The following is a 12,956-nucleotide window of genomic DNA, read 5'->3' as shown; positions in this document are numbered from 1 at the left end:
ATTACTGAGGTAGTACAAGCTATGGAGTATTTAATTACGCAATCAAGTTTTAAAAGGATACCAAACAACATACTCCCTCACTCCCTCCCGGTCAATTATTATCCTTTGTTTTTGGACAAAGGAAAAATGAGGGTGCCAATTATATGATGATAAGTAGACTAAATTGAGTGTGAACGATCAAATTGCTCATCAAATGCAATCCTAAAATAGAAAGGACAACAATTGATTGTGACACAAAAAAAAAAAAAAAAAAAAAAAAAAAACAAACAAACAAACAAATGACCGGTACGACGAGTATTTAATTACGCAATCAGGTTTTTAAAAGGATACCAAACATGGTCATAAAGTTTGAAAATGTAGTTACCATTTTACCAATAGTACGCCCATGGCCGTACTATGTGACCACTTCACAAAGTAACAACAGTTTAACAATCACAACTATAAATACCTCATTTTAACCATGCCAATTATCATCACAATTTACTTATAAACTTCTTCATTAACTACAAAAATTATATTAGCAAGAATAATGGCGTATCGTAACACCTTTGTTGTACTGGCACTTATGGCCTTCACTTCCTTTGTGGCTTATGCTACTGATCCGACCCAACTTCAAGATTTTTGCGTCGGAGTTAACGACCCTAACCAAGCACGTACGTCTTCTCCCTTAATATGTCTCTGTTAATCTCGTCCAATTTTATTCAAGTCGTTTATTTTCAATTTTGACGTACAAGTTTTTGACATATACTGTATACATCATAGCATAATACTTCGAAAAATTATGAACACTTAAACCATTCATATGAGTTCCATATATAGTAGCGATCATTGCATGCATAAATACATTTTTCTCCTTAATTTTCTAGAGATTAAATATCAAAGTTATCTTTTCAATAATTGAATATTTCATTCGTACTTTAATTTCCGACTAAAGTTTGTTTCTTTGTAGTGTTTGTGAATGGCCTTTTTTGCAAGAATCCTATGGAAGCAACACCCGACGATTTTTTCTACAAAGGGCTAGACGTACCCGGGAAGCCCAACAACTTAGGGGTCAATGTCACACTGGTTACAGCAATGCAAGTACCTGGACTCAACACCCTTGGTATATCGTTGGCTAGGATTGACTTTGCACCATACGGAGTCAATCCACCACACACCCACCCTCGTGCCACTGAGGTCTTGACGGTCTTGGAAGGAACCCTCTATGTTGGGTTTGTAACATCCAACCTTCCAAACGGCGGAAACAAATTATTCACTAAGGTATTAAACAAAGGAGATGTTTTCGTGTATCCACAGGGTCTGATTCACTTTCAATTTAATGTTGGTAATACCCCGGCTGTGGCTATTGTTGGGTTGAGCAGCCAGAACCCTGGTGTTGTGACTATTGCCAACGCGGTGTTTGGATCACAGCCACCTATCTCGGTCGATGTTCTAGCCAAGGCCTTCCAGTTGGATGCTAATGTGGTCAAGTCCCTTCAGTCTCACTTTGGGATGAGCTCATAATTTAAGAACTACAAGAGACTATTATTACAATCATATACGAGTACTATCTAAAATTGGCTTAATGCACGGATTAGTAAATAATAAATACTCTTATACGGAGTATATAATAATTATTAATTCAGCTATCCTCCTTATTAATTCAGTTGCATTTCTATCCTTTTTTTCATCCGTCTTATCTCCGATCGCATCAGTTACATAATGAGATCTTTTAGTTAACTTGCTTTTTTTCATTTTACTTAATTGAATTACTAGTTTCCGTGAACTTTGTAAATGACAATTTGGACCCCAAACTCTAAATCCCAGTTCCGCAGTACATAGTGAATTGGTGAAGGACATGACATAAAGCTTGAAGAGTTAGGAACGATTAACACCTAAGAGGGGGAGGGAGTGAATTAGGTGTACCCTTTTTAAAAATTTTATTCTTAACTTAGTTAATTAACTACTTTAAGTTAAGAATAAAGAAGTACAAGACTTGAGAAACTTAATTGAATATAAGTTCACAAGAAGAAGAAATGATTCTATGTCACGGTATAGGTAGTGTGACGTAACTTGATTAGGTACATGCGAGAAATAGCAAAGTGGAAGAACGTAAAAGTAAATAAACAAACAAACGACATTTTAAAAATTGGTTTGACCTCTCTCCGAGGCCTACGTCCAACCGTTATTTTATTGCTTGTTTAGAAATTTACTCAAACTTACTAAACCCCTTACAATGAAAATAACTCGCCAACCTACTCCGATTTCACTCAAACTTAAAGCTACTCCGCTTCAAGAGTTTATGGGTTCTATCTCAAGGTGTTACAGAATCTTGAATCTCAAGAGTTCACTTAAATGAACATGGAGATTACAATGAAGATCTAACACGAGAATCATGGAACAAACTCATCATGTCACAAAGACAAATGAATCGATACTTGGAGGTTTTCTGACTTTTTTCGAAAACAATTTTGAAGACTTAAAACGGAAAAACGTTTTGCAAACACTTGAAGAACAAAGCTTTAAATGCACAAATGATTTGCAAGGTTTTTACAATAAATGCTTTGGAAGTCTTGAGAAATAAATGTGACTAAGACACTCTATTTATAGTGGATTTAGTCTTAGGTAAGTACACTTTGAAAAATTAAATCCAATATTAAAATGATAGCTTTGAGTGATGGTAAGTGTTAGACTTGTAGGCTTGGGGCTTAAGAAATCAGAAAACTTAAGCTTCTACACTCAACATGTGACAATTTACCAAAATGGCAAAAAACTTTTCTTACTTTAGAAGTTTGACAAGTCTTCTTTGCCATTTTAGTAAAAGGTGTTTGCACAAATCTAGAGACTTAGACAAGTGGGCTTGTGACTCCAAAATTTCGGATTATTTTCAAGCTTTTGAAAATTCAAATGTTTAAGGTTTAAAGTTTACAAAGTTTTGACACTTAAAAACATTTGGTCGAAAATTCCTCCTCCGTATGATAGTATCGAAACCACGATGCAAGTCTGCATTCGTTGCATGGTTTTGCCATTACTTGACTTAAATGAGAATGTTACACTTACTCTTACATATATCGACTAAGGCTTTGGAAAGTATCATTGTCTTGACTTCCTTGATTGGCTTGATCATCTTGAATCATTGTTGAAAGTCCATTTGATTGCTTCATTCACTAATTATTTCAATTAAGAGCAAACAATCAAATAACAAGGGGACTTGGCATCATCAATCCAATGTGTTCTAACAAATTCCCCCTTTGATGTTGACAAGTCCAAACATGTGTGATATTCCCCCTTAGCCCATGGTTAGTCGGTCTTTGGTCAATTTCAACATAAACATAATTAATAAACATGATCAAGGTAGTCGAAAGGTGCAACATGCTTGGCCAAAGTAAAACATCTAATCATGGAAGCTAAGACATAATTAAAGTGGACGTTAGCCTAAGAGTTAGAAGATCACACATGGCATAATTAAACTACTTCCCCCTCTTGACATCGTCAAAGGAGGAGAAAACATGTCCAAAAAGCAAGCAACACGATTAAAACACACGCAAATAGTTCAAGCAAGATAAAAACAAACAACCGAAGGTGCAAGAGAGTGTCTAAAAAAAAAAGCAACAAAGAGCCAAAGTTCAAGAGGAGAGACGGGTTAAAGAGGCATGAGTTTAGGAGGCATTCTGAAGACGTTCAAGGAGATCTTCATTCATAGTGCGAAGATCACCAACTTCATCCCTCAACTTGCCTTGTTCTTTGACCAGCCGATTCACAGTCCCAAGGAGCTCATCCAACTTTGCTAGTACCACACCCATTTCAACGGTAGAACCTACTGTAGAACCCGACTGATTCTTCCTTTCCAATTTTCCATTCTTAATCTCCAAGCTCATCCGAGAAAGAAGGCCCGGTGTCATTTCATCACTCAATTTCTCAATTGCAGGGCTTCCTTTCAACACTAATCCCTCCCTCATAAAGATGATCGAGAGCCACATACCATAAGGGACCACGGCATTTTTGTCAAAGTTGCCGCTTTGGAACTCAGTGGACATCTCAAGAATTCGGTGAAACATAAGACGGGGAAGATTAATGGGTTTGTGCTTGACAATGTGATGAATCAGGAGCATGTCAAGGAGAGAACATCTCCCACGGCTATTGTTGGAAGGGACAAGGTTACGAAAAACTAGGTTGAAGATGAACCGGATGGGTGCGGTTAATTCAAAGGCATATATGTTGGTAGGGCCATCATCATCATGAGGTCGAAGAACCTTTATGACCTGGGTAGAGGTAACCTCATCAACTTCACCCCAATCACGTTTGGGGAAGGAGGTAAGCCCGACATCACAAATATCCAAGTGAGCAGCAAGTTGGTCGATGGTTAGGACAAAGGGTTTCTGATTTATAAAGGCTGAGAGAGTTCCAGATTCAACATCTACCTTGACTGTTGCATAGAATTGGATGATTTCGGACAAGTACATGGGACTATATTTGTCCAACAGATTCACCCAACCCTATGCATACATAGCCTCTTTGAAGTATTTGAAAGCAAGAGATGTGTCATACCAGGATTTCTTATAGCGCCTTCCACTGTGGAAACAACAAATCAGCATACCGTGACATATCTTGAAGATCTCCTCCGGGAGATCGAGAGAATTGAGATGGTTGAGGATATCGTTCTTGAATGATTCGGCATAAGGAGCAATAACAAGGTCCATGCATGTGTTGAGAGGCACCTTCTCCTCAACGATCTCATTCTCATCTATGCTCGGTAAATCCCGCTGATAACGAGCCCTTTTGGGTGCTTTGGATTTTGATCCGGATCCCCTTTTTCTTTGAGTAACCTTGGGTTTTGGAGGGGATGCCTCCGGGGTCACATCCTCGTCATCATCACCAAATATTTCAAGCATCTTTCTCTTGGACCGGGTTCGTGATGCGGGTTTTGAAAATAATGGGTCAAGCCCATCATCAAACACCACTGCGGCATCATCACGATCGTCAACATCAACAACTTCATAGTCGATTTTTTCAGCATTGGAACAGATTTCCCTTTCAACAGTGGAGGCCTCCGTTGCATCAATCTCACTCCTCTTATCCTTCTCTAAAGTGTCACTCACCAAATCCTTTAAGAGCACATCATCATCATTCTTTTCAACTGCAACATCACTATCCTCCTTCCTTTCCTTTCCGTTTGAATCCCTTTCATTTTTCTCATCTAATTTTTCTTTTTCTCCTTCTGATTGCTCTAATTTTTCCTTTTCTTTGTTTCCCTCTAATTTTTCTTCGCTTTCTTTTGATTGCTCTTCATCTCTCTCTGATTTTTCCTCACTTTTTGATTTTTCTTTACTTTCATTTCCCTCTTTTGATTTCTCACAACCAAGTTCCCCCTCTTTAATTTCACTTGATTGTTCTTCCTTTTCATTTGTTTCGGCAACCTCATTTGATTTCCGAATTTCTTCATCATTTTTGGTTGCCTTAGAACCAGAGTCCTCTTCATCGGTGTCAATATCCACTTCAGCATCTAGTTGGAGAGAAATAGGAGGATTCCTACTTCTTCCTCCTCTGCCACGACCACCGCCCCTTTTGGCGGTTGTCTTCTTTCGTGCAACAGTTGGTTTGTCAGTGGCAGAGATGATTTCATTTGATTTTGCAGCGGTTTTGGGAGCCATCTTTTTCTTGGCAATGTATTTTGGATTTAAGGTGTTTATGAGTTGAAGAACTTCTTTTAAAAATTTTGGAGGCATTTTAAGAGAGAGGAGAAAGGGAGGTTAATGGCGGTTTTGGGAATCCGAAAAAGGTGAGGGTTGGTTGTTTATTTAGTGGGTAATAGGAAGTGTTAGTGGAAACATGGATATAAATGAGGGATTGGTGTAATTAATCTAGGTGAAGGACGGTTGAGTGTTGATAGTGTGAGGCTAGAGTGTAGGCTTTTAAGTATGATGGGACATAAAGTAATTTGGGAAGCTCAATGCAAAAATAACTCAAGTGCACTCATACGGTTGTCAGTCACATTTGTTCGACATTTGCATGCATTCTACCATATTAACTAACATTTAATTACATGTAAATCCTCCCTCTAATCAATCATTGGAAAACGTAATTTAATTTAGCGGTATGTCACATAATAAACCAATTTCCGACCGAAATCTTTCGAATTGTTCTCTTTCTAACGGTTTTGTAAGAATGTCCGCAATTTGATTTTCCGTTTTACAAAAGTTTAGACAAATATGACCTTTCTCAACTTGATCACGTAGAAAATGATGTCGTATGTCGATGTGTTTAGTTCGTGAGTGTTGTATAGGATTCTTTGATATATTAATTGCACTAGTATTGTCGCAAAAAATGGGGGTAGTCTCGAAAGTAAGGCCATAATCATGCAATTGTTGACGTACCCAAAGAATTTGTGCACAACATAGAGCGGCACTTACATATTCGCTTTCGGCCGTGGATAATGCAACGGTGTTTTGCTTCTTCGAAGCCCATGAAATGAGACATGGTCCTAGGAAGGTAGCAATGCCCGAGGTGCTTTTCCTATCTAATGTATCACCGGCATAGTCCGCATCCGAAAAACCTACAAGATCAAGTTCGTAGTGAGTTGGGTACCAAAGATATAGCCCTTGTGTTCCAATCAAATACCTAAAAATCCGTTTGACGGCTTTGAAATGAGATTCTTTAGGATTTGCTTGGAAACGGGCACAAGCACACACACTAAATTGTATGTCGGGTCGACTAGCGGTTAAGTAAAGTAAGGAACCGATCATACCTCGATATACCTTTTCACTAATGCTCTTACCGTTTTCGTCTTTGTCAAGCTTGACTTTAGACACCATTGGTGTAGGCATAGGATTAGAATTAGTCAACCCAAACTTACTTAGCATTTCTTTTAAGTACTTTTGTTGGTGAATCATCGTTCCATTCTCACATTGTTTGATTTGAAGACCAAGAAAGAATCCAAGTTCTCCCATCATACTCATTTCAAATTCCGAAGTCATCAAATCAGAAAAGTACTTGTAAAGAACATTGTTAGTTGCACCAAAAATAATGTCATCGACATATACTTGCACAAGCAACAGTTCATCTCCTTGTGACTTGATAAACAACGTTTTATCCACGGACCCACGTATGAAACCATTTTCCAATAGAAACTTTGAAAGCCTATCATACCAAGCCCTAGGAGCCTGTTTTAAACCATAAAGTGCTTTATCTAGTTTAAAAACGTGGTTGGGAAACTCGTTGTTTATAAAGCCCGGAGGTTGTTCAACGAACACTTCTTCATCAAGGTATCCATTTAAAAATGCGGTTTTGACATCCATTTGAAAAAGCTTTATACCTTGAAAAGATGCAAAAACTACAAGCATTCGTATGGCCTCAAGCCTAGCTACCGGTGCAAAGGTTTCATCGTAATCAATTCCTTCTTGTTGGTTAAAACCTTGCACCACTAGTCTAGCTTTATTCCTTACGATTTCTCCAACATCATCTAGCTTATTGCGAAAGACCCACCGTGTACCAATTACAGTACGTTGGGAGGGCCTAGGGACAAGATGCCATACCTTATTCCTTTCGAATTGCTCCAATTCCTCTTGCATTGCAATCATCCAACATTCATCAGTCAAGGCTACTGTGACATGGTCTGGCTCAATTTTTGAGATGAAGGCATTGTGTGCACAGAAATTTTGAAGCGATGATCTGGTTTTTATTCTAGAGGTTAGGTCACTGGTTAAGTTTGATAAAGGATGTGAGCTTTGGTGTTTCCATTTCTTGGGGATAAGTGAGTTAGAGGATTCGGTTTGTTAAATGCTGCAATGATGAGGGGACTGTTGCATGAGGATTGTTTGAAGGAGGTGATTGTGGTTCGTTTATGATTAGGTTGGGTTGTTCTTCACCATCCTTGTTCCCCCTGGATGAGGTAGCATCATCTTGTGTAGGAGGACGATTAGTTCCCCCTGAATTTTGCGCATCCTCCATGCATGCAAAGTGGCTCAACTGTTGCTCACCTTCTTCTACCACTTGATCCATTTCATGTCGTATCATACCAATCACAAAATCATCATCATATTCATCATCCTCATCATCAACCTGTGTGTTTGACACAAAAAGACTAGATTCGTCAAATATTACATGAACGCTTTCTTCCATTTTCATAGTCCTCTTGTTATAAACTTTATAGGCTTTACTATGATCGGAATAACCAACAAAAACTCCTTCATCACTACGAGCATCAAACTTGCCAAGGTTGTCTTTTCCATTATTGTGCACAAAACATTTACTACCAAAGCATTTTAAATATGAAAGATTAGGTTTTCTTCCTCGTAGTAGTTCATAGGGAGTTTTCTCAATGATTTTTCTAATCATGACACGGTTGTAAATATAACAAGATGTGTTTACGGCTTCGGCCCAAAAATTCTTGGGAACCTTAGAGCTAATGAGCATGGTCCTAGCCATATTTTCAAGAGTTCGATTCATTCGTTCCACAACCCCATTTTGTTGTGGGGTTCTTGCGGCCGAAAAGTTATGACTAACACCATACTCATTACAATAGGACTCAAATGACGAGTTCTCAAACTCGGTTCCATGGTCGGATCTCAATGAGACAAGTTTATAACCAAATTTGTTTTGAACCTTTTTGACCCAAATTAAGAACTCATCAAATGTTTGATCCTTAGAACTTAAGAAGAGAAGCCAAACAAATCTTGTGAAGTCATCTACAATGACACAAATAAAACGACTTCCACCTCTACTCACAACTCGCATAGGACCACATAAATCAATATGAATGAGTTCAAGAGGTAAGGAAGTGCTAACAACCTTTTTGGATTTAAAAGAGCACTTAACTTGTTTACCTTTAACACAATCATCGCAAAGTGATTTAAATTCAAATTTAATGTTAGGAATGCCGTCAACTAGATCAAGTTTCTTAAGGGTGTTAAGTGTCTTAGCATTTACATGACCAAGTCGTTTGTGCCAAAGCCAAGGGTCGTTCTTTTGAACACTCATGCATGATAGTGATTGACCGACAATGCATACAAGTTAGTCATATAGACGTCTTTAACACGTTTACCTTCAAGTATGAGTTCTCTAGTTTTACCATTGATGATTCTACATTCACTAGCAAGAAATTCAACAATATTACCTCGATCACAAAGTTGTGAAATGCTTAAGAGATTGTGTTTCAAACCTTTGACAAGCAACACTTTGTCCACGCATAATGACTTTGACTTACCAACCTTTCCAATACCAATGATTTCACCTTTTTTGTTGTCGCCAAAAGTCACCATGCCACCATCGTAGGCTTCTAGCGAGAGGAATTGGTTTTCATCTCCTGTCATGTGACGAGAGCATCCTTTGTCTAAGTACCAATTCTGCTGCCCCTCACTAATGCCTATAAGAAATCAAACATTTAGTTTAGGAACCCAAACAAGTTTGGGCTCCTTCTTGACAACGACCTTTTTGACTTCTTCTTTCTTTATCCACACTTGTTTAGCATTCTTAGTGTTTCTTTCTAAGTCACGGACTCTTTTGTCACAACCATTAAACTCATGACCTGTTTTGCCACAATAGTTACAAATGATGTACTCGGGAAGACCAAAGATACTTTCTTCTTGAAGTCGGTTTGACTTGGATCCTGGTTTCGAGTGCAACTGTGAGTGTGTGCTCTTTGTTGCATTTGAAACCAAGTCCAGCATTCTTTGCAAATTTTTCATATTCTTGTGATTGTTTCAAGATAAACTCCAAAACATTCTGACTTTCTTCCCATTTTAAGTAGAACATCTTAGCCTCATCTAGCTCTTAAGTTAATGTTTCGATTTTAGCAAGATGATTAAGATTCAATTTACCTAAATTGTCGAAAGCTTGTTTTGCAAGTCTTGCTTCATCACTAAGTAACATTCCAATTTGTTCCAATTGTTTATTATCCCTTTGACATAATTTGAGGTCAGCTAGAAGAGTTTCATGTTCCTTAGTTAAAGAAGACACTAATTTCGAGAGAGTATCTATTTCTTTTCTTGAATCAGATGCCACAGTAGAGACTTCTGTGGCATGAGTCTGTTCAGCTCTTTTTAACATCTCAATTTGAGCAAGAAGGTCATCATTTAATTTTTGAGCTCGTTCTAAGGCACTTTTGACATGACTAGACTCATCATTTAACATTTCAGCAATCTTAACAAGATCACCTTTTTCGCTGTTACAAGTAGCTAAGTCAATCAAAAGTTGGTAACGTTCTTGTGTTAGTGATGACACATTTCCTTTAGAACTGGATGCAACAAGACAGGATCATTGCCTTTGGTTTCATCAACTTTGTTGGCTAAAAAAAAATTTTGTTTTCGAAGCTTTTTGATTTCTTTTTCAAGACCCAACATGGAACTAGGTTGATCATTCTCATTTAGACTTTCTTTAAGGACTACATTTTCCTCAGCTATGTCCTCAATTTCGATTTGCATAGCTTCCAACTTATTAGTTTGGACACGACATTTATCTATGAATTGATCTAGGAGGAGACAAACTTTGTCTTTAGAGAAAGACCGAACCTTTTTCTTGAGCTTAATTACCTCATGGTGAATCGAGTCGAATCCACGGAGTGAGCCATAAGACACTTGATGTCTTCTTTCTTTGATGATTTGGAAGCATTTTTTGAGGAACTAGACGAGATGCTAAGTTTGGCGTCTAATTCATCCTCAAGGACATCGTCCTCTTCAGAATCAGACATGCCCCAAATAGCAGTCATTACCTTGTTTTTGTAATCACGTTTTGCAAAGTCACGTTTTTCCTTAGATTTAATATCGTTCCACTTTGGGCATTCTTTGATTTGGTGACCTTTGTCACCACATTTAAAGCAACCAACAGTGGAGTTAGATCTTCTCTTAGGAAAACGGCGTTTACTAGAGTTGTTGCTATACCTTTGAGAGTTTCGACCATTGATCATGCCAACAATGTTTTTAGTGAACATTGCAAACTCATCATCTTCATCCTCCTCATCACTTGAGAGAGCATTAAGAGCGAGTCCTTTCCCTTTAGAGCTTTCACTAGAACGCTTCATGAGAGTTAACTCATGAGCCATAAGTGAGCCCATAAGTTCATCAAGGGTGAGCAATGAAAGGTCCTTAGCTTCCTCAATAGCCGTAACCTTCGGTTGCCACTTTTCAGTTAGGCTACGAAGGATTTTACGGACTAAATCCTCGGATTGAAAACTCCTACCTAAACTTTTAAGGTCATTGACAATACTAGAAAAACGTGAAGACAAACTATTAATTGACTCATCTCGTTCCATATTGAACATCTCATATTGTTGCATGAGAAGATCAATACGGTATTTTTTGACTTGTGACGTTCCCTCATATGCAAGGTTTAGGGTGTCCCAAATCTCTTTGGCCGAAGCACATCCAGATATACGATTAATCTCTTGGTCACCGATCTCATATTGAAGAATGGACATGGCCTTAGAGTTTTTATCGATTTTCTTATAGTCGGCCTCAACATACTTATCCTCACTTTTCAAGGAGCTAGTGCCATCAGCATTAGTCACTTCGATTTTGAGGGGACCCTTTTGAATGATTAACCAACATTCATAGTCCGCACTTTTGACATAATGCTCCATGCGATGTTTCCACCAGGCATAATTTTCTCCCTTGAAAATGGGATACTTAGTGTGTTTTGAATCGTCCATAACTATAGGATCAACTCTTTGGATTTAACCAATATCAAGAGTACAAGGCTCTGATACCAATTGAAGAGTTAGGAACGATTAACACCTAAGAGGGGGAGGGGGTGAATTAGGTGTACCCTTTTTAAAAATTTTATTCTTAACTTAGTTAATTAATTACTTTAAGCTAAGAATAAAGAAGTACAAGACTTGAGAAACTTAATTGAATATAAGTTCACAAGAAGTATGTGAGTTCTATGTCACGGTATAGGTAGGTGATGTGACGACGTAACTTGATTAGGTACATGCGAGAAATAGCAAAGTGGAAGAACGTAAAAGTAAATAAACAAACAAACGACATTTTAAAAATTGGTTCACCTCTACTCGAGGCCTACGTCCAACCGTTATTTTATTGCTTGTTTAGAAATTTACTCAAACTTACTAAACCCCTTACAATGAAAATAACTCGCCAACCTACTCCGATTTCACTCAAACTTAAAGCTACTCCGCTTCAAGAGTTTATGGGTTCTATCTCGAGGTGTTCTGAGAATCTTGAATCTCAAGAGTTCACTTAAATGAACATGGAGATTACAATGAAGATCTAACACGAGAATCATGGAACAAACTCATCATGTCACAAAGAATGAATCGATACTTGGAGGTTTTCTGACTTTTTTCGAAAACAATTTTGAAGACTTAAAACCGGAAAAACGTTTTGCAAACACTTGAAGAACAAAGCTTTAAATGCACAAATGATTTGCAAGGTTTTTACAATAAATTCTTTGGAAGTCTTGAGAAATAAATGTGACTAAGACACTCTATTTATAGTGGATTTAGTCTTAGGTAAATACACTTTGAAAAATTAAATCCAATATTAAAATGATAGCTTTGAGTGATGGTAAGTGTTAGACTTGTAGGCTTAGGGCTTAAGAAATCGAGGAAAACTTAAGCTTCTACACTCAACATGTGACAATTTACCAAAATGGCAAAAAACTTTTCTTACTTTAGAAGTTTGACAAGTCTTCTTTGCCATTTTAGTAGAAGGTGTTTGACAAATCTAGAAGACTTAGACAAGTGGGCTTGTGACTCCAAAATTTTCGGATTATTTTCAAGCTTTTGAAAATTCAAATGTTTAAGGTTTAAAGTTTACAAAGTTTTGACACTTAAAAACATTTGGTCGAAAATTCCTCCTCCGTATGATAGTATCGAAACCACGACAAACGCATCTTGGTTTGCGTAATTTTGCCATTACTTGACTTAAATGAGAATGTTACACTTACTCTTACATATATCGACTAAGGCTTTGGAAAGTATCATTGTCTTGACTTCCTTGATTGGCTTGATCATCTTGAATCATTGT

The 12,956-nt window shown here is 37.7% G+C and overlaps 1 protein-coding gene across 1 annotated transcript; it reads left to right on the top strand.

Moving 5' to 3' along the window:
• The first annotated feature begins 438 nt into the window (after nucleotides 1–438).
• On the top strand, nucleotides 439–1,715 carry LOC141611367 (germin-like protein). Its single transcript, XM_074429891.1, has 2 exons — nucleotides 439–653; nucleotides 950–1,715. Exons 1-2 carry the CDS (start codon nucleotides 530–532, stop codon nucleotides 1,501–1,503), a joined length of 678 nt encoding a protein of 225 aa, XP_074285992.1. The 5' UTR covers nucleotides 439–529; the 3' UTR covers nucleotides 1,504–1,715.
• Nucleotides 1,716–12,956: the final 11,241 nt, after the last annotated feature.

The sequence above is a fragment of the Silene latifolia genome, chromosome 11, assembly GCF_048544455.1.
Source record: "Silene latifolia isolate original U9 population chromosome 11, ASM4854445v1, whole genome shotgun sequence".
Taxonomy (NCBI): domain Eukaryota; kingdom Viridiplantae; phylum Streptophyta; class Magnoliopsida; order Caryophyllales; family Caryophyllaceae; genus Silene; species Silene latifolia.
The sequence above is the reverse complement of the archived record's forward strand: the minus strand, read 5'-3'. Positions and strand labels throughout refer to the sequence as shown.

Coding starts and splice junctions, on each gene's coding strand:
- LOC141611367 (XM_074429891.1), top strand. CDS start 530: ATGGCGTATCGTAACACCTTTGTTGTACTGGCACTTATGGCCTTCACT. Junction 654..949: donor TAACGACCCTAACCAAGCAC/GTACGTCTTCTC, acceptor GTTTCTTTGTAG/TGTTTGTGAATGGCCTTTTT.